At 49.6% G+C, this 25,482-nt stretch overlaps 2 protein-coding genes across 3 annotated transcripts in view; both read left to right on the top strand.

Annotated features, from left to right (window-relative positions):
- The first annotated feature begins 4,741 nt into the window (after positions 1-4,741).
- Hoxd4 (homeobox D4) lies at positions 4,742-22,988 on the top strand. 2 transcript variants are annotated; one of them, XR_016537245.1, is made up of 3 exons: positions 4,742-6,271; positions 6,820-7,261; positions 22,916-22,988. XR_016537245.1 is itself a non-coding variant. In XM_090342587.1 (2 exons), the coding sequence occupies exons 1-2, from the start codon at positions 5,845-5,847 to the stop codon at positions 7,164-7,166; spliced, it is 774 nt and encodes a 257-aa protein (XP_090198713.1). In that variant the 5' UTR covers positions 4,742-5,844; the 3' UTR covers positions 7,167-7,318. The 2 variants fall into 2 exon arrangements, 1 of the variants encoding a protein (XP_090198713.1); XM_090342587.1 differs by lacking the exon at positions 22,916-22,988 and having other exon boundaries at positions 6,820-7,318.
- An 11-nt stretch (positions 22,989-22,999) lies between these two features.
- The window catches only part of Hoxd3 (homeobox D3), a 3,778-nt gene continuing 1,295 nt past the window's right edge, over positions 23,000-25,482 (top strand). The window contains exons 1-2 of the mRNA XM_090342585.1: positions 23,000-23,540; positions 25,323-25,482. The exon at positions 25,323-25,482 is cut by the window's right edge and continues 1,295 nt beyond it. Coding sequence (XP_090198711.1) covers positions 23,000-23,540; positions 25,323-25,482 — 701 coding nt within the window. The remainder of the gene's footprint in view (positions 23,541-25,322) is intronic.

Here is a 25,482-nt window from a genome sequence, read left to right as displayed (position 1 = left end):
ATCTAAGCAAATTATAGAAACTTCCAGACATGTGGCTATCTTCAACTTTCACCAAGCCTATCCACAACAATACAGAGGAAGCCAAGTGGTAATTCCAGTTGCTACCCCACCCCCAAGCCCACCCAGTCTCTCCCTAATCATCCTTTTTCTATTGAAACTTAAACAAAAATATCAAATATTTCCCTACAACTGGGAAAAGCAATTAAGAAGTTGCCTTTGCTTTTCTCTTTACCACATCGAAAGCTAGAGAACGATCGAAATAAATAAAGGAGTTGATAGTACTCACAGTGAATGCAGCCAAAGAATCATAAGAAATGCCCACCAACCAGCCTTTCCCAAATAGCACTATCTTCCCAATTTAAGCAACCTTCTCTGAAAAGATGCTATTTGAAAAGCCTGGGGTATTGATATGAATATGACCTCACTTGAATTCTGGATATTTGGAACTATTTAAATCTGAGGGAACAGTTGCAGTGAACCTTTATTTAGTGAATAAAAGTTTAAAGCCAAAGGTTATTTATGGTTCTGCAGAGATGGGACCTGAGTGGCTATTTACGAGCACGTGATTCCAATAAACTTTGTTTTATGGCTTGAGAGTTGACAAGCCAAAATATAATTCCCACCATAAATTAGGTTAAGAGCATACAAGTGCAGATGCTTGGTTCCTGGAGCAGCGATAGGAAAGTGAGAGGGCTCTAGCCAGCGCCGGGCTCAGAAGGAGACAGTTCTACTCTCAGCTCCCCTGCCTACTAGGAAAGAACAACAGTAAGTCACCTATTACTTTTTTCCATCACAACTTCAGAGGTGGGAGATTTCTTTGCCCTGACTTCTGTTTGGGGGATGCCCCATCGAAGTTAATTGTAATTTTAGCTTAAAATAAAATTAATCAACAGAATGGAAATCCTAGGTTTCTTCTCTCCTCTTCTGGCCATGGAAAGTTAGGAAGTGTGGGCTTGCACCTCACAAGAAGGGCGCACTGCCTCTCTCCTCCTTGTGACAGGGCATCTGCTTCAGGGATAGAACAATACTGGGTGATGTGGGTGGGGAGAGGGAGAAGAGTTTCAAAGTGGCTTAGCCCTGAGACTTCTCAGGGCCAATGACCACCCTAGAATAAAACTGGAGAAGACTGAACACTTAAAGTTAGACAGCAAGCCCTGGGGGATCCACTGCTTTGTGAGTTGGGTTTGGGGTTCCTCTGGCAGCAATGCTGAAACATTCATGTCATAACCATGGAATTAGGTAACGATCTAAAGCATTGCGGTTTACCTTTAAACTCATTGACTTTTCCCCCTCCTTGGTTATCATTTGAGTCCTTATTTTCTCCTGGAAATTGCTCTTTGTTTGGAATTGTTTAAGAAGTGGAAAGGCAAGTCCAACCATGCTTAAACCTTCTTTGGGGAGAAGTCAGATTTGGGGAGAGGGGAGGTAGTCGGTGATCAAGGCTGAGGAATTTGAAACAAAGCTGAAACTGGAAAAGGAGTCCGAACTGAAAGATCAGGAACTAAGGTGGGGGACAGATGGAAAGGCAACTCCATTCCCCAGTGGACAAGCACCCAACGGGCTGATTGTGCACGAAGGAAACTCACAAAGGCCCATTTTCTGATGTTTTCCGTTTTCCCATTGGCAACCCTGCTATAGATAGAGTCGGCCCAAACAACCACGGAGTTGGGGAGGCGAGGAGCTTCGAACTCCACATGGGTCTGCCCTCGCGGGTGGCAGTCAGCACCGAACTTTGCGCAGTACCCAGGGGCGGTCGGGCACCAGAAGCAGCGAGGTCTGGGTATCTGTGGGGTGTTCGGGTGTTGTCATTTTCCTGTGTGTTTTCTATTTCTGCTTTCTTATGCTATAAGGTCTAACTGACCCCCGATTTCATTGCAACAGGTTCCGGGCCAGTGAGAGACCGCTGCTGTAAGTACCTTCCCGTTTCTTCCGAATTGTGAAAAAGCGGTACTGATGCGAACGGACGGCGGGAGGTGGCTGGTGAAGGGCCGCGCGGGCAGGGTGGGTGGGTAAGAGGAGTGACCTGCATCCCTAGGCCTTACCCGCTAGGAGAACTGGCTTCTAGAAAGTGGAGGTCCTGGGTTGAGTTTCTAGAAAGATTTTATGGGGGCCTAGTTCACAGTCATCAGCCTAAGGGAACGCACTGCGGAGTCGCACCCTAGCCTCCCGGGGCCTTCCCAGATCTTCCCCCCAACCCGAGCTTCGCTCAGCACAGGTGCAGCTCCGCAGGCAGGAGCGCTCCCTTGGTTTAAGAGCTTAAAGCTAATTAACAGCCCAACCTATTTAAGGAGTGGCGGTAGCATTTCCTCCTGCTCAAACTGACAGAGTAAACAAGGCAACTGGATTCTGCCTGCAGCCGACTTCAGCCACCTCTGCCCAAGTCTAGCCCAACCTCCTTCCTGTTTATTTCTTAATTTTAAAATCGATGTGTCAAAAAGAAAACCAAAATATAACCTTTGCTGGCCCTAGGTGTATTGAATTGGCCCCCTTCCAGGAAAGGCTGTGGACCCCAAGCTTTCCCTGAGCATGCTGGTCCTGCTCTTCCCTGCCCTAGCTCTAGTTGGGTGGGCCCTGGGTCTGGGACACTGGCAGAGCAGGGAGGGCATGCTTCTTCTCCTTCACCTCTGCTCTTTGGTAACTTCTTCAATAATTTCTGCACCAGACTTGATGGTGTTGCAAAGAAATACGAGCAGGATTGGACGATGTAGAACCAGAAACTCTCAGGGTTCCTTGACTGAGAAGTTTAAATCTAACCTGCCTAAGCAGCTAACAACAGTAGGATGGTGAAGAGTCCTGTGCCAGCTCCTGCAAGATAGTTTCATTAAGATTAAAAAAATAAAAAACACACACAGTGGCCCCTCCCTCAGTGTGAAACTCAGTGGATTTTATATGGATGAAAGGTGGCATATGCAAGGGTTCAATGAACCAGGCATTCCCCACCCCTGTGTAACACTCTCTTCATAGAGGAGCTGGGCTCCGGGCCAGATTTCTTTATCCAGTTTGGCTGGGTAGCCTAGCTGACCCTGGTGTGGGGGGGGGGGAGAGGAGGGGCTGTGCTCACCCAGAGATGCTGAGATCCACCCAGAATGTAGTTCCCCTCCATCACCAGTCTGGCTCTGGGCTGCAGTGGAAAATTTTGGTGTCCCCAGATCTCCCTGGATTCGCCCCCCTTCTTCTGCAGCCCTGGCTCTGAGTGCTCATCTCTGCAGAGCTGCTCTCTTACAAACCCACATTTGGCGCCTCGTAGCTGAACACAGCACAAAAAGCCATGGAGATCAAAAGCATTAGTATGGGCAGTTGAGCGGGAGGTGAATATTTAACGCTTTTGTTCATCAATAACTCATTGGCTTTGACCTGTCTGAACAAGGCGAGCAATAAGGTGAAATGCAGGTCACAGCGTCTAACAAATATGAAAATGTGTATACTCGCCCCCAATTCTGCTCAGACCCGCAGGCTCCCCCAGTTTGTCTAGATAAACCCTAGGTAGGCCCAGTGTCCTGAGGAAGGTGGGTAGGTGACATTAGGGGAAACTGTGAAGGCCCTCCTGGGAAAACAGATTCAGCAGCCTTACAGCCATTTATTATTAGAATTGGCACCCAAGAAACCTCTGAGAGATAGCTAAAATGGTAGAACCAAATAATTGAGAGGGGCGTCATACACAGTACACAGCAGAAGTAAACAACTGATTTTGCTAGGTTTGGTAGGAGCATTGATCTTGCCCAAACCCCCACCAGATCCATCCAAACCCAAGCTTTGAAAGTCATTTTTTTATTATGGGGAAAGTGAGTAAAGCAATTTTAAAAATTGGACATCTCCAGCCTCCCATCAGGCATCTAAAATCTCTTCGCAATCCAGGGCATCCTTTTTGCCACTGAAGTCGGTCTGGCCCCTGCGTGCATCTGTGCTCTTGATGCCCTGAATTGAGGGGCAAACCCCGGGCAGTGTGGAGGCACTGGGGCGGGTGAAATTCGTGAACTTTTGTACTCTTGTGTGCTGCTGTCTGGAAGGCAAAAATAATGAAACTTTGTGATATGTTTGTAAATGATTTCGAATGACCCCTCGCCCTGCCCTTCACCATTAGCGTGCTGGTCTCAGCCCGGGGTGGCTCCGTGCCTGAGAGCAGCGCCAGCCTCTGGGTTTGCAGCAGCGGAGGGACGGAAAGGCCAGCGGGCTGAGGGCCCGAGAAGGTAAATATGTGACTTCTGAGAGAACTAGCTGTGACACCACTAGGCAGTGAGAAAAGGAATAAAAGCTAGAGATGTTCCTCTTTTGATTCTTTTCTTTTTCTTTCTGCTTCTGAAGGTATCTGCTCCTTTCTGGTGGAAAAAAAAATCCTAGAAAACAAAACAAAACAAGAAAACCCACTGAGTGAAGTAGGGAAGGTATATGGATCCTGAGAAAGGGTATTGGAACCATCATCTCTGAGGTGGATTATTTTCTTCTTTTCTTTTTAAAGAAGAATGTCCTAGTAGCTCAGCCCTGGCTCTGGCAAAGAAATGGAGGAACTCGTTACTTCGAATTGTCACCAAGCTACCTGAACTGTCTCTGAAAGCCGGGCTTCTTGGAGCTGGCGGAGGAGGCTGGGAGGAAGAAGAGACCAGAGCTGGCAGCAGTCTGGATATCTGTGCTGGATTTCTGAAGTTGTAACGTTGTCTATATATACCCTGTAGAACCGAATTTGTGTGGTATCCACATAGTCACAGATTCGATTCTAGGGGAATATATGGTCGATGCAAAAACTTCACGTTTCACCGAAATAAGCTGACTGGCGAGAGAGTAGAGGCTGCCGGTACAGGTCAGAACTCCTTTCCTTTCCTTTTTTTTTTTTTTTTTTTGCCGTGGACTTCAGGAGGAAGGACTGCACCTGGTGACACTGGGCAGCCTTTCTCTGGAAAAGATCCTCACCTTTAAATAGAGGTTTCAGTGGGTGCCACAAGGCCAAAGGGCTAGGTTTGGGTGTCCTGTGAGCAAGGTAAAAGACCAGCTGGGTTCAGCTTTCCAAGAATATACATGGCAAAGGAACCCAAACGGGGTTTTAAAATCCTCGCATGGGAAGAAAGCAATCTGGGAAGAAGTTCACTGGGACCTTGTGGTACATTTCAGAGAGGTCTCTTCGCCACCTTTCTGGCCCAACACTCTTCAGGAGCCTGAACGTTGACGTCCTCCCGCCACACAGCAAGGCCCAGCTTAGGCTAGGAGCACCCTGTCCTGGGCAAAAGTAGGAAAGCATGGTGGTTACTCATTGCCTAACTTAATTCAGGCCCGCCAGATTCTGATATCTTTTGGGTGACCCTGAGGAAGACAAAGCCAGGACACAGTCTTTGTATGGCAGAGTCCCGTCTCCCGCCGCCTGGGCGGGTAAGCTGCCCGCCTAAGGCACTCTGTCCAAGGCAGAGGCACCTTGCCCACCCTACCCTTTCTGGCTTTGCTCCCCACTAGACTACTCATTTTCCCCTGAACTGTGCCCATTTGGAGTAGTTGCTTCAGGTTGTGGTGAGTGGAGAGGGCACGGAAGAAGGTTAGCAAAGTCAGGGACAGAGGAGGGAAAAAACCCGAGGTTACCTGCTGGGAATAGGGATGCTGAGGTTGGAACTACTTTAACATCTGGCAGGGACCCTCAACTGTGGCAAGGCGAGTCACTTGATTACACGTATGTTATTTAGTTAAATTTGTGAAAATTATGAGATGCTCACCAACCCGGTGATAAACTCGCTGCCTCCTCATTGGCTGGCCTGGTCACATGGCCGTCCAACTTTATTCAGTTGACAGCAAGTAGGAGGGCCCTGTGGAAGGAGAAAAAAAGACAACACGAGAAAAATTAGTATTTTCTACCTTCTGAAATTAATGGCCATGAGTTCGTATATGGTGAACTCCAAGTATGTGGACCCCAAGTTTCCTCCGTGCGAGGAATATTTGCAAGGCGGCTACCTAGGCGAGCAGGGCGCCGACTACTACAGCGGCGGCGCGCCGGGTGCTGACTTCCAGCCCCCGGGGCTCTACTCGCGGCCCGACTTTGGTGAACAGCCCTTTGGAGGCGGCGGCCCTGGGCCGGGCTCTGCACTGCCTGCTCGGGGTCACGGGCAAGAGCCCAGCGGGCCCGGCAGCCACTACGGTGCCCCAGGAGAGCCGTGCCCGGCGCCCCCGCCCGCGCCCCTGCCCGGCGCCCGGGCCTGCAGCCAGCCCGGCGGCCCCAAGCAGCCGTCCCCCGGGACGGCCCTCAAGCAGCCGGCCGTGGTGTACCCCTGGATGAAGAAGGTGCACGTGAATTCGGGTAAGGCGTGGGGCCAGCAACCTCCCGCTGTGCCCACCCCCCTCCAGTGGACTGAGCCCCCGGGAGGGGCTGCCAGCGGGTGGGGGCGTGTGAAGCTTCCTTGGGTGCCGCAATTACTCTCTCCATAAATTTTTATAGCTGAGGGAGCAGGCCGGGACCATGTGGCTGACTGCTTTGGCTGTGGGAGCAAAAGGGGGTGGGGATGGGGGTGGGGTGGGGGAGGACTCCATTTTCAAAGCGGAGGGGACGCAGGCAGAGGAGGAGAAGCGCCGTTCCAAAATGCGCAGGGATCCGGAGCTCTGGGTGGGCCAGCCGAGGCACGGCGGCTGAGAAGGGTCTTGGGCTGGGAGCCTGGCGGAGTGGAGCGGGGTGGGGTGGAGGCCAGGGAGGGTGTGCTGGGGAGAGGGCGGAGGGAGGAAGCAGGCGAGCTGGAGGGCGCAGGGAGGGCTGTGCGGGCCTTGGGCCCGCCAGGAAGTGCGCGGCCGAGGCCAGGGGCCTAAGCAGTGGCGGGGCACTGACCTGGCTCTACTGTCTGTTTTGTCTCCTAGTGAACCCCAACTACACCGGCGGGGAGCCCAAGCGTTCCCGGACGGCCTACACCCGGCAGCAAGTCCTAGAACTGGAAAAGGAATTTCATTTTAACAGGTATCTGACTAGGCGTCGTCGGATTGAAATCGCACACACCCTGTGTCTGTCTGAGCGCCAGATCAAGATCTGGTTCCAGAATCGGAGGATGAAGTGGAAAAAAGACCACAAGCTGCCCAACACCAAGGGCAGGTCGTCGTCTTCTTCGTCGTCGTCTTCTTCGTCCTCCTGCTCCTCCTCCTCCGCTGCCCCGGGCCAGCATTTGCAGCCAGTGGCCAAGGACCACCTTACGGACCTGACGGCCTTATAGAAGTGGGGACCCTGGGCCCACCCCTGTCTGTGCTCCAGGCTGAGCCGAAGCTGTGGGGGCAGGCCGGGCCTGCTGTCACCGCGCTGGGTTCTAAGGTACTGTGGGGTGGACCTGGGGCTTGCAGGCCTCCCTCGGACTAGGCTAGCATCCTTCCCGAGGGCAGCCCCCTCCCTAGAGTGGGGATGGGGGTGGGAGGGTGGGCGGGATTCTGTAAGTATATAATCCTATGGCAGGAGCTACTGAGAACATAAAACCCTGGCGAGTCATTAAACTCATGAAAATCTCTGCTGTTGGATTTTGAATTTGCAAATGAAGGTTGGATGCTTTATCCCAGTGTGAATTTGGACATTCTCCCCCACTCCACCCCTCCAGGGAGCTTCGTGGTTTACTTAATGTGGGGGAGTTGAGGCAGAAGGTTGGCCCCCTCTGCTAGATACTTCCAATGGGACAAGGAGTGCTGGCCAAAATTTCTGAACTTTCTGAGGTGTCTTATATTATTGCCAGTGTGCTAAAAAGAAATGTCCTGCTCCCAGGGGCCCCATGCTCAAAGAAATAAATCTGAGAAGGAAGTACAAATGGGTTGTTTTATGTTTAGATTATATTTGCTTTATTATTTATTTGTTGGGGGTTGTGGTACAGAAAATAACTGACACCTTCCTGCCAAAAATCTTGAGAGGGTAAAGGGGCTGAGCTTCAAGGAGCTAAGTCAGAGATGTGTACACTTACTTTTGGCTTTAACTGGCATTTTGATCTCCACTCCCTTTGTACCCCCTGGAAATAAGTATTAGGGCCTTTAATCCTTCTAGAGAGAAGCAAAGTTGAGTTCTGTATTTCCACATGTGCTTAGGCTGTGATTGCACTGTGCTTATAAGCAGTTCTGGGTGGCTGAAGGACAAGGGGGGAAAATAAAAGAAACAAATGGCCCCAACATTTTCTTTCTGAGGAATGAAAACAAAACCTCCATGCTCTGATTTGTTAGATAATAACTGGATTTGCTGTTCCAACTGAATTCCATATGTCCCAAATATTCCTCATTGCAGTATTTGATAAGAATACATATATGGCCTATGTGGGGGTTGGGCTGTGCAATTGAGAAAAAGTGGGTACGTGAAGTCTTTTTATATTATTATTAAGGAATTATGCCTAGAAGTACACAAAAGTTATTCTTAGGGTTTTCCCTGAAGTTTTATTTTTTTTAAAGCAAATTCAATAAGAGATTTTTTCCAGGCTATCAATTAGAAGCAGAAATTGCAAAAGTATAAACTTTTTAGGCCTTCTTCTTTGCTTTAAAAACCATGGCTTAAAAACAGTAAGTATCAAGCAACAAGACAGACATTTTTAAGTTACTGTTTTTGTGTATGCTATCACAGTGAAGAGCTCAAAGCTCAGTTTTTCTAAAATGTTGAGTATTAAGGATAAGGTGCAAAGAGTCAAAAGTAATAACTAGAGTTGATGTACTCAAATGAAATGAATTTTTGAAAGTTTTAACCCCCAAAACCTTGTGCTCCAAAAAAGGAGACCTCTGACTCTAGCCACCAAAAAGTGACAAATGAGGAGGAGGGAGATGGGGTAAACTTAAATCTTAATTCTAAGATCTATAATGAAGTTATTTGCTCAATACTTCAGAACATTTTAGAAGGTTTTAGTAGCACTCTTTAAAATACATGTAAGTGGAGGGGAGGGAAAAAGTCTTTTTCTTGTAGCATGTTCTTTGGTTCTGTGTCTCCTGAGAGCTAAGGGCAGGTATTCACTGAGGTCCCTATGCTAAAATTCCACTTCTCTAAAGTATCATCCAAGCCATGGTCTTTTGTATTAGACCCTGGGGACAGCTCTTTGTTCCTCCTTGGGGTGAGCCTGGCTCTCAGACTTGCACATGGCAATACTTGAATATCGTCACGTCGGGATATTAAAGATGGATATTCCTGCATTATTCCCATCATTGTTTGTATGACAAAAAGCACAGAGTTCATACATAGTCAAGACGTCTTTTTTCTGACGCCCTCACGTTGAGAAGCTGAAAAGGTATTTTACTGAAGTTTGGCTAAATTACAGAATCAGGTTCATCCAGAGGACAAATTTTCTATTCGATTAGCTGTATTTCAGCCGGGAGAACTGACCTCTAAACCCTTAACCTTTTGGACTCTAACTACCCTTCTCTTCTTTTTCCCCTCCCCTTTCCAACATGGAGAGCAGTCTTTGGATGTAGCATTTGAAAAGAGTCGTTATCCTTAAGCAAATTGGAAAGTTGCTAAGATGCTTTCCTAAAACCCAAATATGTGCATACACAGCACCTTCTCCTTGGATGGGTAAAAACTATATATTTTCACAATATCCAAACTAAATAGATATTATAGATTATTATATGGATTTTTCCCTTTCCCAAGAAGTTCTGGTTACTTATCCAGCTTCAGACCAAATGCCATGATGCCTTCACCCCTGCCCCAAAAGAAAGCCAAAAAGACATGTTTTGCTGAAGAAAACCCCAGCTTCTTCTCAAACATAGCCCCACTATTTTGGAAAGTAACTTAATCGGAGAAACAACTTCTTTGTTTATAAGTCTCAGCTCCCCTTCTCAGCTTTGAGGGATTGTCTTTTGAAATGTTAATGAAGGCTTGTTGGCCCAGAGGGCAGCTCCTTTCCTGGTGACCCACTTGGACCCCAGTATCCATTTGGGCCCACAGGAGTGGACTAGGAAAGAGAGGAGACCCCAACCATTCAGGGCAGGAAATGAGTTTCCATCTGGGAACATGCTCTGGAGAAAGTTTGGTGTGCTAAGGCTCCAGTACCCATTTGCTATTATTTATTTTCAGTTTATTCCTCCAAATATGAGTCCGAAATGTGTGTTTTGGTGGTGGAGTTTTTTGAAGCCTGCGCTGGGGTTGTGACAGGGGGAGTGAAGTGTTTGCTGAGTGCACTGCTCCTGTGACTGCCATCTCGCTCTGTCCACTGCAGCCTTTTGTTGTGAGATGACATTTGTCAGTCAGCCTCAGAGCCTCTCTTCACGTGAGATGCTTAAAAAAAATAGAACTGACTGATGTTTTGCTGCCACTGATTAAAATATTATTTATGCTAATTGTTGCCTGTAGTTTTGATGTGATTTGTTGATCTATATTTGAAATAATAAAAGGTGTAGCAAAAACAACTCTCCCTCCTGTTTGGTGCCTTGAAAAAAATTCTTTGTTAGGACTTCTAAAAACTACCATTCAATATAAACAAGCATCTTATTTTTTTCGTAATAAATTAGGCTTTAATTTATTTGGTGCCTCAAGTGTGAAGGTTAAACCCTATAAGGCTTAGCAATTAGTATGTACTCCCCTAAATTCACTCCCAATTTGCCCATCATATTTTGTGATCATTAGAAAGCCTGAGGTTGAATTCAGACTGCAGGCTGGTGGACAGTATTTGTTGAAAAAAACAGAAATAGCTGTCTGGGCTAATAGGGGGCTCCACACTGGCCTGCCAGCTCCAGGCCCCCTAAGTCTAGGGGCCTTCAGAGGAGAGCTTCTGACTTGTGGTATAAGAAATCCTCTGCTCCCCCCATGTCTCCCCCCCCCCCCCAGATCCTGGGAGTTAAGGGCTGGTTCTAGGCCGAGCTGACTGACTAGTGGCTGCTCTGACCTGACCCTGCTAGTTTTCAGTCTTGGGTTCCTACTTTTCTGGCATTGCTCATCCCCACTGGGGCCTCCAGCACCTACTTTTCTACACTTCTCCCGCCCTCCTCAGACAACAATAAACACTCCTGGCTATAAAAAGTACCGTGCACTATTCTTATCACAAGGGCTTTCCCTCATCTTGGCCACAGGCCTTGAAGAGGGGGCCAAGGCAGCAGTCCCCCCCCAATAAATGGGGTCTTGCTTGAGACAGGAAATGAGCAGAATGCATAAAATCAGACATGTGTCCTTAATATATGGAAGGGCTTACCCCAGACGCGTGGACATGTGTATTTATAAGTGCACAGACAGAAGTTTAAATATTCAGGCACATTTTATGATTGTCCTCTGCCCGTCTTCTGCTTAATGGCTCCTCCTGTGCCCACATCAGTACGGTGGCGAGTATTGGGTCCTCGGCGGGGACGAGGAGGGACGCCGGTCCGCAGCCTCCCGAGGACAGCACAGTAAAGCGGGACCCCCGGCAGACGGCGCTTCCCGCCCCGCGCCCGCCATGTTGGGGAGCCCTCCCTGCCCCCCGCACCGGGCTGGGCAGCCAGGGTTCGCCAGCAGTCGGGGGAGGGCCTTTCATAACCCGGAGAAATTTCAAAGTGCGGGGAAGATGATAAGAATAGATTTCTACAAGTCCCGACCACGTGATTGGCGAAATAATTAATTCAGCACGTCCCTTAAGAAACACGGAGTCGTCATTAATCTGCCACGCAAAGGGCTCTCTCCGACTTGGAAAGTGCAGGGATCCCAAGAATATCACCCGCCGAGGGGGGCCGCGCGGCGCCCCCGGCCCTCCACCCGGCGGCGGCGGGCCCGGGACCGCGGCCGGCAGGTAAATATTTGGGCGACTTTTATTTCATCTGATTTAAATCCTTAATGAACTTAGCTGTCAGGGCCGCTGACAAATAGTTCCCTTTGCTTCCTGATTTGGAACCGCGCGCGCCGGCGAGAAGTTGTTAGTGGCTTGGATGGTGACCTTTGGTTCAGCAAAGCTTTGCACTTATGAAAAATTACTGCGAGCGGCCGAGTGGTGGGGGGGTGGGGGAGAGGGGGGGGTATGGGTGAGGATGTGAGGGTGTGCGAGGGGCTCCGGGTGAGGGGTGGGGGGCTCGGGTGCGCACTGGCAGCTCCGAGACAACAGGAGTTGTGAAAAGCCGACCCGGCTGGGGACACGCCTGGCGCACGCGGACGGAGGTGGCCCGGTCGCCTGTGTCTACCGGGAACAATGGTGGCTGTCACGGCATCTGCTGCCTATTCTTACACCGGCGAGAAAAGGCCCGGGCCCCCTTTTTTCAAACGAGGGTCGTAAATTTTTCTTTGCGTCATAATAGAAGGCTATAAAATCGAGTTGAAATTTTACCCCAGGCAGGTTTTAACCAACAGATAATGATTTCCGACTTGCTTCTCCTGCTCCCCTCCCTCCCCACCCCAGCGTCGCGGCTTCTGTCACCCTAGCGAGGAGTTTCTCCTTCTTGGCTCTTTATTTTGGTATTTATTTCGAAGATCTCTAATAAAAGCAAAGAAGAAGTCTTGCCTTGGGAAAGAGAGAGTCCGGGATGAGGGAAATCCTCTGGGAAAGGAGAAGGGGGGGTGGGGGAGATGCAAGGGAGACCAAGCCCGGCTGAGGTGGAAGAAGAAAAAATAAAAAATCCCGAAGCAGTCTCCCTCGCTCCCATTTCAGCCTTTTTGGCCCTCTGGCCCACCCCATTCCTAGCTTGCAGAGAGAAGCTGGGAGCTGGAGCAAGCATTCTCTTTCTCTAGCTCCAAGATCCGACCTGTGTGCCCCAGAGGACAGCCTCTTTATTCGCCTCCTTTCCTCTCGTCTGCGAGATGCCTCCATTGACTTTGAGAAGGATTTCCGAGAGCGGGGACCGGCTGTGTTTGGTGGTTGTTTTGGGGTTGTGTGTGTGTTTTCATTTCTTTTTTGGACTGTATATATTTCCCCCGTCAGTCGGAAACAAAGTTCCCCCGTTATGAATTATACATTCAAACAATAACACATTAATTCAATTATTCAAAGATGACAAATGTTTATGTGCTTAGCAAGTGACTCCAGTGCAGATTCTGGACGCTTTCTCTAAGCTGCCTGCATTTTTCTCAATGAGAATCCTTCTCCCCTCTCTTCCCCCTCCTCCACCCAATTCGACTCACCCAGACATCCCCTTGTAGGCCCAGAGAAGAACCCACAAAAAGCCTCCCAGCCCGGCTGGCAGCCTGCAGCCAGCAGCCTCTCAAGGCCTGGACTTGGCGGGCACCGGCCCGGGCTATTTTATCAGTCTGACAATTGCTCGGGTTGGTGTGATAAATCATCGTAAGTAATTCCTGAAAGGGTGTGAGGCTGTTGGGGGCCGGGCGAGGACTGTAAATCTTTCCGGTTTATTGCTCTATGAACATATGCTCCGATTGAAGAAGGCTTAGATCCTTTCCTGGAGACAAATTCCCGCAAAGCAGCCCCCCCCTCTTTGGCTGGGGTTTAACACTTGCCTCAGGGCCGCAGGCTCGGCCCCTGGCAGGAGGCTGGGGGGGGGCGGTGCGGGGAGCAGGGTTCTTCTGGTGGAGTTGGGGTGGGGGAAACCCGTGTTCCGGCTCGGAGAGGCACCCGGAGTGGGCCTCCTGCATGGCCAGACAGGTGAACAAAAGGAAAGGTTCTCCAACAGCTTGGGGAGGGAGAGCTCAGACCTGCGACTCGCCCTTCAAGACCTCTCCCTGCCATCGGGGTAGGGAGCCAGGGGATTTCTGGCGCTCTGCTTTTGCGCACAGCCACAGTTTTCTGCCAGTCGGCTTGCTCTTTTGCAAGCTACGATCAGGCATCAATCTGGAGGAACATGCCTCTTCAGAGCTGGCAATGAAATACGAATTTGGAGTGGGAGTGGGTGCGTCTCATAATGTAAGATTTGGGGGTGAGAGCCTGGCTAGGGGAGTTCCCTTGGAGCTCACTGCAACCCAGGAGCGATCCACTGGGCTTCACTTTTCTTCCCACTCCAGAAATTGTACGCTAAATCCCACCTAAACATTTGGAAAATGGCGAATCCTGTTGTAATGCAATATTCCTAAAATAGAACTTCCCGTGTGCCCCAGGTAAGCCCGTGACTGATTTCTCAGGCCCCCCTCGCCTTCCTAGTGGCGCCTCAGGAAGCGGGAAGCCAGGGCGTCTGTTACTGGGCCGGGGACCCACTCTGCGCAGATCTCTGGCCGTTCAGGTCCTGGTGGGCAGAGGTCCTGAGCCTAGTTGACTCTGGATCTTGAACTCCCAGGACCCGGTGCTCAGGATGCAGAGAGGGAGGGTTGCTTTAGGGTCCTGGCAGCCTTTTCTGGCTCCATAGTCATAGCTTGCCTGCGGAGTCTGAGAATGGATCCTTGGCCCAAAGAAGTGGGTGGCGGTGGTGGCGGTGCTGGTGACCTGAAAGGCCAGGACTGAGTGTCAGTGGGTCCCACCTTGAAAGCTGAAGCCATTACTCTTGTGCAACCTAACGGCCTTGTTGGTGGTTCTAGGATGGAGGGGGGGGTTCGGTATAGGCATCTGGGAGGGCGCCTTGCTGGCTTTTGCTTGCGTACATGAAATACCACCAGACGGAGGAACCGGGGGAACCCTCAATTTATGGGGCTTCACAGCCCTCTCCAGAAGAGAGGCTTCCTCTCAAATTTCCAATCCACAGACCTGTCTGGGGAAAGACCGGGCCAGGGTCAGAGGTCATTGCAGGGAGAGACTCCAGCTCCCATCCCACTGCCAGCAGCCAGGCCCTGACTGGGTAGGTCCCAAGCTGCGAGAAGGAGGCTTTCCTTCCATCCCACACCCACCCGTGTCTGCCTTGGAAAGAAGCCCGGATCCCACGCCTCCTGAGCCCCTCCTCCCAGCCCCGCAGGCCTGGCTGCGCTCCTGGGCTGGATGGCGTGAAAGTTTCAGCCTCAATCAGTACAATCTTCCCTGGGGTCACGTGAACAAATATGCTCGCATTTGAAGCAGCGTCTGTATTTCCCGACTATGAGGGGGTTTCCGGGGCTCTCTCCAAATCCAGAAAGGTCTACGTTCCGAAAGCAAAACAAACCCCGAGCTCTGGGGGGCCTGGGAGGGCTGGGCAGAAACCCAAGAGTAGGTGGGGGCGCGAGTGGCCGCTGCTGTGGGCCTGGGAGCCGACGGGCGGGCGGGCGGGCGGGCGGGCGGGCGGACCAGCCCGCAGCGCAGGCGAACGGGCGAAGCCAGCTCGGGGACTACGAATTCGTTCCTCCTGCGTTTATTGGTAGTTGAACCTCAGCCTGGTTCCGTTCTACCGGGAATTCTGTGTGCTTGGGTATATGGCCGCGCGTCTGCAAGCGCTCCAGACCAGGGTTGGGACAGTGTTGTCTGCAGACAAAGGGGGAAGGCTAGCTCTGCCCCCCACTGGCGCCCACTCTGAGGCTGAGGACACCAGGTTTATGATAAATTGGGATCCAGGTAAGCAATTGCATGACAAAATGGAAATCTTTGGGCACGGGACTGCTTGCTTCCCTAAGTGGGATACTAAATATGATTTATTTTGTGAAATCTGTGATCTTGATTATTGCCAATTGGTGAGGCAGCCTGCGTAGACCTCGATACACTTCCACATATACATCGAGGAAGGTGATTAATCGTAACGAGGTGTGCTTTGTGGGGATGTTCCCCGCCTACCAAAGGTGAGGAGGACATTACCTTGCCAGGCTTGGAGGGTGGCTGGCAGCAAAGGGGGTGGTGGTGGCGGCAGTTTGAAGAGAGCCTGGTGAGAAGACTGTGGGCTAGAGTTAGTATTTTGAGGGTAAATGTGCAGTTTAAGAATGGGCTGAAATGGGATGAATAAAAAAGAAACTTTTTTTTTACACTGTCACTGTCAAAGTAAGATAGAGCATCATATTAATTCCGTGTCTTGGGCTGCCAGGCTGCGTGCAGGCAGATTGATTTATATGTATTTAAAATAAACTCGGTGACCAGCTAGCTCCTTGCATTGTTCTGGGAGCCAGCCCCACACACTCAGCCTTTACCTCTTATTGTGCTTAGAATTTTTTATTCTTAACTTGGGAGTTATGCTACCAGGTTTCTCCCCCTAAATTTAAAAGAAACCCCAAACTACTACACTGAGGAGTTTGGGTGATGTCCTGACATTCTCACACAGATCTTAAGGTTTTGACTGGAGGAGTGACAGTACTGGCTTAGTGTTTCTGGGTCCTCCCCCAAAGGACCCAGAGTGAAAGTTAAATCATATATTCCTTCCCACATCCCACCTATCATTTTGTTTACTCATTCCCCAAGATCTTGGCTGGGGCAGGAGAGAATAAAGTGTCTTAGGTCTCTCCCTAGCAAGGCTGGAGTGAGTGGATTCACACTCCTAGAAATGCCACTGGGCCTGACCTGACTGGACTTCCATGGGGAAAAGCCCCAAAAGGCAAGGGGCACTCCCTAAGCTTAGACTAGGACAGGCCCTGTGGGTAGGACTGATTTTTCAGGAGCCTCATCAAAGGAGAGCAGTAAAGTTGTTTTGTCAATTGTCTGCACTTGGCTCCACCAAAACTTAAAGTCAGTGGACATTTTTCTTTGCTCACTGCCTTGGAGCTGCTCGCCTGCCAGTTTAGTCAGCTGAATCCAATTACTGCGAGCAGCATTTCATTTGGCCTCATGGAGCACTCACTTATAACTTCCCCGAAAATTTCAATAATCCCCACCAAGGCTCCGTGTGGGCCCTATCTTAAAGAGTTTTCCTGGGGTGCTGTTGGGGGTGGGGTTGGGACTGAGACTGTGTGGAACCAGCTCTTCCTTGACAGCTTGAGGACAGGGCTCCCTCTGGCTTCCCCAGTTTCTGGCTTTCCCCAGAAACTGGCTTCCCCAGTTTCTGCTGTGGAAAAGATCATTTGAGTTGGTGGCATGGAGCCAGCCAGGTTAAGCACAATATTTTGGGCATGCAAAGGGCCAAAGTTGACCCAGTGTTGGATGGTGAGCTGGCAAGAGAGCATGGGAGAAGGCGTTGGGGATTCTTCCTTTGGCCAGCTTAGGGTCTTCTTTTCATTGCCCTTCCAAAAGCTTCCTACACCCAAACATCACACAGTGTACTACTTACTACTCACCCCACAAACCCCAGACACATACTTACCCAGTTCCTCCACGGAAAAGAACATCTAGTTAGGGGCATCAAGGGGCTGAAGCCCTAGGGTGGCCTCCCAACTTAGCTCTTCTTCAGAGATGATGCTTCTACTTGAAGACTTTTAGAAGTAAATAAGAAACAATCAAGTGGGGAATTGATATCCACCCACATAAATGTTTAATATCAAGTGGCTTTGAATCTGGAACAGCTGGTTTGAGAGTCCTGGTACCTTGCACATCCACCACGCTGCCCACACAGCCCCAGCCCGGCAGAGTTCTCTGGGGGTAGGGGTCTGGCGAGTGGTGCAGGGGCAACTGGGATGCTGAAGCCCGCGCTCGAAGTTAGGAGCCCTACTGGGCTGCGATCTCTCTGAGGCGCTTCCGTTGGGTGTTCATTAAGGGGTGAGTTATTGCGGCGTGAGCCAAAGGTCACTTCAAAGGCTTATGGCTGCACTTTCTGGTCGTTAGAGGCACTGGAACGCTTTGTGTGGGGCTTTCCTGGGTGCAGCTTAGTGTTTGCAAACTACTGAGTCGACAAATTGCACAGGGCAGTTGCAAAGAGGAGAGAGATTGTGTGTGTGTGTGTGTGTGTGTTTCTGGGGAACTGGCTCACTGAGCAATGGCACTTGCGAATGGAAGTGGACAGAATGTATATTTCTTAAGCAGTTTGCACTGCTAATCTCAACAGTGTGCAACCCCAGGCCAGGGCATGGGGGGTACTTACTTGGATCAACTCAGGGAAGCTATCTAAGATAAGAGATATAATGTGCAAGCCAGAAAACAACCCCTAGTTCCCTCTTCATCAGGACCCTGTGGGGTATCCTAGGGACAAGAATATACTCAGGTGCATCTAATATACCTACCTTCATCTCCTGCTGCTCTAAATAGTAGTCTCCCTCCCACTTCCACTGACTGCTTTCCAGGCATCTCTGACCCACTTGGTGTACTTTGGTTAGAGGGTTTGAGAGTATGGCCGTTTCCCCTCTCCCATCCAGCCAAAGCTTTCGGTGTGGAAGACTTCTAGCTACGCAGGAGCCAACAGTCTTCTCTCTGCTGGGAAGAGGGCATCTGGAATGGCTTTGGGCACCACATACAATAGGCACATTGATTTTAACACCCTTAAAGTGGGTAAGCCTCTCCTCGTGTGTTTGTAAGAAAAAACCAGCTGCTATTGAGTTTCCCATTTTGTTCCAGATCTGCCTCCACAGAATATCAAAAGAAACGAGGAGCCTACAAAAAGAGAGACAAAATTCAAGAAAACACACATATACAAAACTGTGGTGAGTGAGGGTGATTTAAATAAATACATTTCACTCCATTTCCATGTGTCCTGCAACTCCAGGTAGCCATCTCAAGATTCATACATCAAGACATAAAACAAAGGGCGGCTTTGAAGTGGATCATCTCGATGTGAACTGCCCCCTGTTACACGGTAACCGATCAGCAGCCTTCAAATTTATGGTGCTTTAATGGGGGGTGAACCAGTGCCTTAAATGCAAGCTGTATTACAATATTGAGTTATCTGGGTTAAATAAGAGTGATTTAGAATTCGCATCCAGGGCTCCCCATAGGGCAGAAGAATCTCATGCGGTGGAGAGATCAGGAGAACTTGGGGGCAAAACGTAAATAAATCCTCTCCTGAACAAGGCCGGCCAAGGAGGATTTTAAACAACTGAAAGTAGCAAAGCCATCTGGGAGAGAGTCGTCGCCCGATTCCAAAGAATGAACAAGAATGCCCAGTAGGAGGTTTGGCTTCCCGAGAGATTCCCCGTGGGTTTCTGAGGCCTTGGTTTAGGCAAAGCGGGCAGAAGAGCCTTAGAGGATCGGGGGTGGGAAAAGGTCTCAAGCCGCGCTCCACTGCCGCGCCCTTCTCTTTAGACCGCTGGGGACGGACGGAACGCCCGCCACCAGCTACGACCGCAGCCCTCCACCGAGCCCGGCGACTCGGCCTCTCCTCCCGTCCCGAGCCCCCCTCCCCGGGCCCGGGCCTCGCCGACTGCCTACGACTGCGAGCGAGCGCCGGGAGGGCGGCGGAGCGTCCATCCAGCCTTCCGGAGTCGGGCCGCGGCGGGCAGCGGGCCGTGGGTCCTCGGCGAGGCTCCGCGCCTCCCCTCCCGCCGCCGGAGCGGCACGGAGCCGCTCACCGGGGCGGGCGCCGGCTACTTTATATAATCCGGCTGCTCCCAGCGTGCGCGAGCGGGGCCGGTGCGGGGCCGGGCATTCTTTTGCTGTGCTGCCTCCTACGCGGAGCCTGCTTTCCACTTCTGAAAAGTGCCGGGCCTTGGGAAGTGTTTTTCTTTTCATTCCTTACTGAAGCGTTTACTGCCGCCGTGGTCGCAGTCATAAATTTTGTTACAAACCACAATGACAGGTGCATTGATATGCACCGTGAGAGCTCCAGCTGCTTCATAACCCCGTCCCCTGGCCGCTGTGAGCGCCTTTTATTTATTCGGTATCATATTAGGTATTGATCCTGGGCAGAATTAAGTGCAGCGAGCAAGTATCAGGGCTCCGCTGCTCTGCTGCTGCTGCTGCTGCTGCTGCCGGTGCGGCCGGCCAGCGCGGCCAGAGGCTAGCAGCAGCAGTGAGGACGCCTTTCTTCCGGCTGGTGACCATTTGGCCCAGTGTTCCGGGCCTGGGGTTAGGTCCCCAGGCTTACTTGGTCAACTTCCAGGGACTTGGGAAAGGACTAGCCAGGTCTCTTTGGTGTCCTTTCTCCTAAAGGGCCAGAGTATGGCACAGAAGAGAATATGGTGGTTGCTCCTTCACATCTCCCCCCCTCCCTCCACCACTCTTGAGGGTAGAGGGGAAGCAGAGAAAGAGGAAAGAGCCATGGAAAACTTAAAAAAAAAAAAAAGCCAAGCTTAGCTTGCTAGGGCCCTCCCCCCCACCCCCAGGGCCTGTCTTCACCCCCTAGGCATTTGGGTCTTGGAGCCCAGATGAGCAAAGGTACCAAAGGGTGAGAAAAGAAAGCCTTTTGGGGGGGGGGGAGGTGATCGAAAAGATGAGCCACTGAACAGTTGACCATTGTCCAAGTGATTTATGACCCAGTCCTGCTTTTTAGGTTCAAGCAGAGTTCACAAGGAGTAGGGATTTCTGGAAAGAAATAAGGCTTTTTTTTTAAAGCGAGTTTAGTAACAATATTCTCAGGTTTTCCTTGAGGAGAGGGCCTTCTTTGGGTCATTGTGTTTCAGGGGGTCTGTAAAGTCTTTCCCAGTGAGGGCAGCACAGCTGCTGCCCTCACTTCTGGGGAAATGGACATTAAGGTACCAGATCATCATTAAGTGGGCCTGGAAATTCTTAAAACAGGGCAAAACAGGCAGAAGAGCAGGCTGGTTGCTCAGGGAGCTACCCACAGCTCCTATCTTGGAGGTCTGTGCACAGGATTTTTCCCTCCTAGAAGTATGCCACAGGAGCAAATACAGATGTAAAGTCATCTGTCCCACAGACCTGCCCAGTTCTAAAAGAAGCAATTTTAATGTGACTGCTCCACTTATCATGATAACCTGGGGGAGGGAGTTGTTTTACTTCTGGAATGACAGAAGCAACAGCAAATTTTGGTGGTCTGAGAGCCACTTAGACATTCAGCGCATTGAGCCCAGAAGCAAGGTCTCAGGAAAGTCCTGAAACGAATCCCAATTGGCAGGTCCTGTGGCTTGGCGAAAAACATATGTAAATATTAGCCTCAGGATGAGGATTTGTCTCTCTTTTTTGATATTCAATAACTTTAATAGTCAGGGAGAGACACAAGAAATTCATTGGAAGAATCAGTCTAATATAAGTGAACAAAAAGCAAAACAAGAAAAAGAACCAGTCTATCTTTGTTAGGTGGTTATGTGAACTGCATACATTTATACGTATTCATAGAAATAATTTCCATAGTATCACATTTTAGTATCTATAATATATCTTGTTGAGAAGGACCTGTCTCTCATAAAAATGAATGTCATATTCAGTTACATTATAGAACAAAATGGGCAACAATGCTACCAAACAAAAGGTAATTTGAAAGTAGAGGGAGAAACGAGTGAATGGGGAAATGGTTTTCATATCTGTGCTCAGATCCATTGGGCCATATAAACTATATAATTTGGTCCATCTTGATGACCACGATAGAGGCTAGGGAAACTTTCTGGAAAGTAAAGTTGCCTAGATGAGATCAAGAATTAAGACCAGAGAGCTGACTTGTGCATTTTCTTTATCAAACAGACGAAAGTGATTGAATACTGTTAGTTATAGTTTAACTCCTTAGGAGTCTTTCAGAAGATGAAGGGAGGAAGGATGAGAAGAAGGAAAAAAAGACCCATGAAGAGTTAAGGGACACAAAAGGGGCAGAATTTTTCTTAGCTTCTCCCCCTCTCCTTTCAGAATTCGGAGCCCCATTCATCATGTCCTGAGAGGTACTCTCATTGGTTGTGAGATGGGCAGGAGACGGGAATGAAATAGATTGTTCAGAGAAGATGTCGATAATATGTATTTATATAATAGATTCAGAGTACAAATGATAAAGTTATAAAACATTTTCCATTTACCCATACTACATGCATTTTAAATCTAAATCCCTTCATTCATTTCCAGTGTCATTCCTTAAAAAATGTTTGAGTACAAAGTACAGGGTCTAGAAGAATGTAGATAAGGAGGAGAAATCTACTGTGGCTTTAAAATAAGTCTTAGGACCCCCTTCATGTGTGTGTGTGTGTGTGTGTGTGTGTGTGTGTGTGTGTGTGTATACCAGTCCTGGGGATTGAACTTAGAACCTAGGAGCTGTTCTTCAATCTTTTTGCTCAAGGATAGTGTTCTTCTACCTGAGCCAGAGCTCTACTTTTGGCTTTTGGATGGCTAATTGGAGATCAGAGTCTCAGGAACTTTGCTGCCTGGGGCTGGATTTGAACCATGATCCTGAGATCTCAGCCTCCTTAGTAGCCAGGATTACAGGCATGAGTTACTTGCATGCTGGGCAAATCTGGGGAATCGTTCAGATCCTCACCTTGGCTTTATCTCCTAGTTTGCCACATTTTAGACATCACTGGGCTCATCCATACAAATAACTGGGCAGATTCTCACCCTGTCATCACATAATAAACTGAGTCGTTGTGAATGATGCTGTTGTTTTGAAACCAGGTGGGAGAGATCTCTGTTTTGTCCATCAAAATACTGGGATTATCTGGGTGCTGGTGGCTCACATCTGTAATCCTAGCTACTCAAGAGGCTAAGATCTGAGGACTACAGTTCAAAGTCAGCCTGAGCAGAAAAGTCTCTGAGGACTCCAGCTAACCGCCCCCAAACCAGAAGTAGAGTTGTGGCTTAAAGTGGTAGAGTACTAGCCTTGAGCACAAAAGTGCAGAGACAGCGCCCAAGCCCTGAGTTCAAGCCCTAGGACCCACAAAACAAAAAGTGAAAAACAAAAAACTGGGCTTATGAGCTGAGGAGTGCTTTGTGTATACAAGACTTGGGTAGGATCTCTACCACCAAACAAGCAAGTAAACAAAACACAGGGTTTATCAGAGATGGACCCATCTTTTCATTCACTAATTCATTCATTCATTCAATCTATAAACATGTATTGCAGTTACAACACGAAGCGCATGGCATTAGATGTTAAGAATAAACAGAATGAATTTCAACAGTCCATGTAGGCGAGGGGCTCACAGTTTAAGGGAAGTGTCAGCCAGTAAAATGTATGAGGCCATAGTTTGTTTCCGTGCAGTTTAAAAAGAATAGTTTTCTAGGAGCACCTGAAAATGAAAGAGAGAGCCTCTTTGCCAGGCTAAAATTAACCTAAAGGAAATGTGGGGTTTTTTTTTCCTCCCATTACATTTATGATGAATTTCTTCTAACTTTTAAGGAATTCAAATACATTTCATAAAATCCCAGATCCAGAACTTTGACCATTTCTCCACTATGAGGTAGATGGGAGGCCTAGAGCTTGGGCTAGTCCTTCTACATGGACTGGTCTTGCCAATGACAGTCCCTTTGGGATCTCTCACTTTTCTTCTTGACAGGTCACCTGGAGCCTGGGGGCTGAAGCAGCTCTCTCAGGACTCAGCAGACACTGGAAGTGGTGGTGAAGGACACAGTGGTAGTCAATGTTATTTGAGCAGGGTCAGCAGGCCCTGGAGCTTCTTGAGTGCACCATGCAGAAGGCTGCATACTATGAAAACCCAGGACTCTTTGGAGGCTATGGCTACAGCAAAGCCACTGATACCTATGGCTACAGTAACCCCCATCAGCCCTACCCACCCACTGCTGCCGCCAACTCCCTGGACACTGAGTACCCAGGTTCTGCCTGCTCTATCCAGAGCTCTGCACCTCTCAGAGCCCCAGCCCACAAAGGGGCTGAACTCAATGGCAGCTGCATGCGACCTGGCACTGGGAACAACCAGGGTGGGGGTGGTGGGAGCCAGCCTCCCGGTCTGAACTCAGAGCAGCAGCCAACGCAACCCCCTCCTCCACCACCTACCCTGCCTCCATCCTCACCCACCAATCCTGGAGGAGGAGTGCCTGCCAAGAAGGCCAAGGGTGGGCCTAATGCATCCAGCTCCTCAGCGACCATCAGCAAGCAGATCTTCCCTTGGATGAAAGAGTCCCGACAGAACTCCAAGCAGAAGAACAGCTGTGCCACTGCAGGTAGTTCTGAGGGGAGGGGGTCACTCTGGATCTAGAAAACTCCATCACTCAGGAAACAAGAGACCAAGGGGCTCTGAGGGTAACCTCGGAGACCATATGTCTACATTCCTACTCCTTCCTTCTTAGTGTCCCTGGTTGGGTTCAAACTCTCAGCAGAGTGTAGTGTGAACTCACTGCAATTCTGGGATGCTGGGACTGAACTTCATTAATGTTTCTTATGCGGACTTACTGTATGCTTTCTTGGGTTGCTGGCATAACTCAGTTCCTTCTGCCAGTCTTTCAAAATTGGGCTGGGTTTAACGGCACATGTCTGGAATGCCAGTATTTGGGAGGCTGAGACAGAAGGATCTCTGTGTAGCCTGAGCTACACAACAAGACTACAACAAACAAGCAGGCAACAAACAAAGACATACTAAGTAATTAACAAACATTATAGAATTATTTAATTTTCTAAAAAAATTTAAGGTAGATATGTGATAAACAACAAAATGACATCCCCATTTTTATAGATAAGGAAACTTTTAGTAGAGCCAAAGCTTGCTCAAGGTCATGAAACTCAAATGGTGGATTTTAATCCAGACTAGCCTTGCTCCCTCAGTGCCTACAAGGCATAAACCTGAAATCTGCTTAAACTAGCCTAGTTCAAGTCTCCCACTTTAAATAATCCATGGCAGGTATTCCAGTATGTCTTAGGGAGAAAGGATGTGCTGGGAAACAGAGGAGACCCTACAGCCTCCTTTCCCAGGTTCATCTAGGACACGTGAAAGAAGATAGGCATGGTCAGAAGGTGATGGTTGCTCCTTCTCTCTGCTCAGACTGATTCCTAAAATTTCCTGACCTCGTGCTCCCTAATGATGTTTATTTTCAGACAGATAAACATGCTAGTTTGAGGCCTGGGATGTGACTTGTTACCAGGTTTCTGGTCAGCCTGCTGCTCTCTAGGCTGCTCCTCCTGGAGGAAAATATCTTCCTGCCTACCAACTCCTTCTCCTGTCCCTCCCCTCCACAGCTCAGGAGCTGGCCCTCCCTCCCAGGAGAAATCCATTTGTCTTCTCAGTGAGGGAGTGGACAAGCGGCTGAGAGGTGGCAGGGGTGGTGGAGGCAGTGTTGAGGTCGCTGTTCCTAGTATTGCCATGCTCAAAATGCTTCCAGACTGGCTTTGGGACCTCTGAAACTCCAGGACAGATTTTGTTTGTTTGTTTTGCTTGTTTGTGTCTTTGTTTATTACATCCCTGTCTTTGGATGCAGTTGGGGATCAAGGCACCAAGATCTCCACCCCTGTTCCTTAGCTTTCTTGGGTGCTTAGTTTAAGAACTGGCCTCTAAGCAAAGCTGCCCTTCCCCCTCCCCCTCCCAGCAGCAAGATAGGAAGCAGTATTGAAAGGAGCCTGGCCTTTCTTTGTGGTGGTGGGGAGGCCTTGCCAGCTGCTCCTAGTCTTGTATTAAAGTCTTTCATAGCCTTTGGGTTGAGATGAGATGATGGGCTAGGATGAAGGGGAAGACAAAGTAAAATTGTACCCTAGATGCAGATGGAGGTTGCAGGTGCGACTCATAGGTAGGCGGGGTGGGAGGTGGGGGAGGCGAGCCGGGGTGGTGTGCGTGCGTGTGTGTGTGTGTGTGTGTGTGTGTTATCCCTTGGAATCTTACTTCTCAAAAGTATCTGCCCCAGCCAGATTGGAGGCGGGGGAAGGGCTTCAGGAAAATGAAGGTGGAGAAGTACCCCTCTCCATTCCTGGGGGGGCCTTACCCCCTCACTCAGCGTCCTCTCTCCCTCCCTGCCCAGGGGAGAGCTGCGAGGACAAGAGCCCGCCGGGCCCGGCGTCCAAGCGGGTTCGCACGGCTTACACAAGTGCGCAGCTGGTGGAGTTGGAGAAGGAATTCCACTTCAACCGCTACCTGTGCCGGCCGCGCCGCGTGGAGATGGCCAACCTGCTCAACCTCAC

Source organism: Megascapheus bottae, chromosome 12 (genome assembly GCF_031878675.1).
Source record: "Megascapheus bottae isolate mThoBot1 chromosome 12, mThoBot2.hap1, whole genome shotgun sequence".
Taxonomy (NCBI): Eukaryota; Metazoa; Chordata; class Mammalia; order Rodentia; family Geomyidae; genus Megascapheus; species Megascapheus bottae.
This window is presented reverse-complemented; position numbering and strand designations above follow the sequence as displayed.

What these genes read in the sequence shown, in the direction of transcription:
- Hoxd4 (XM_090342587.1), top strand. Translation starts at nt 5,845, where the DNA reads ATGGCCATGAGTTCGTATATGGTGAACTCCAAGTATGTGGACCCCAAG. An exon ending in GAAGGTGCACGTGAATTCGG is followed by an intron (nt 6,272 to 6,819) that starts GTAAGGCGTGGG and finishes TTTGTCTCCTAG; the next exon opens with TGAACCCCAACTACACCGGC.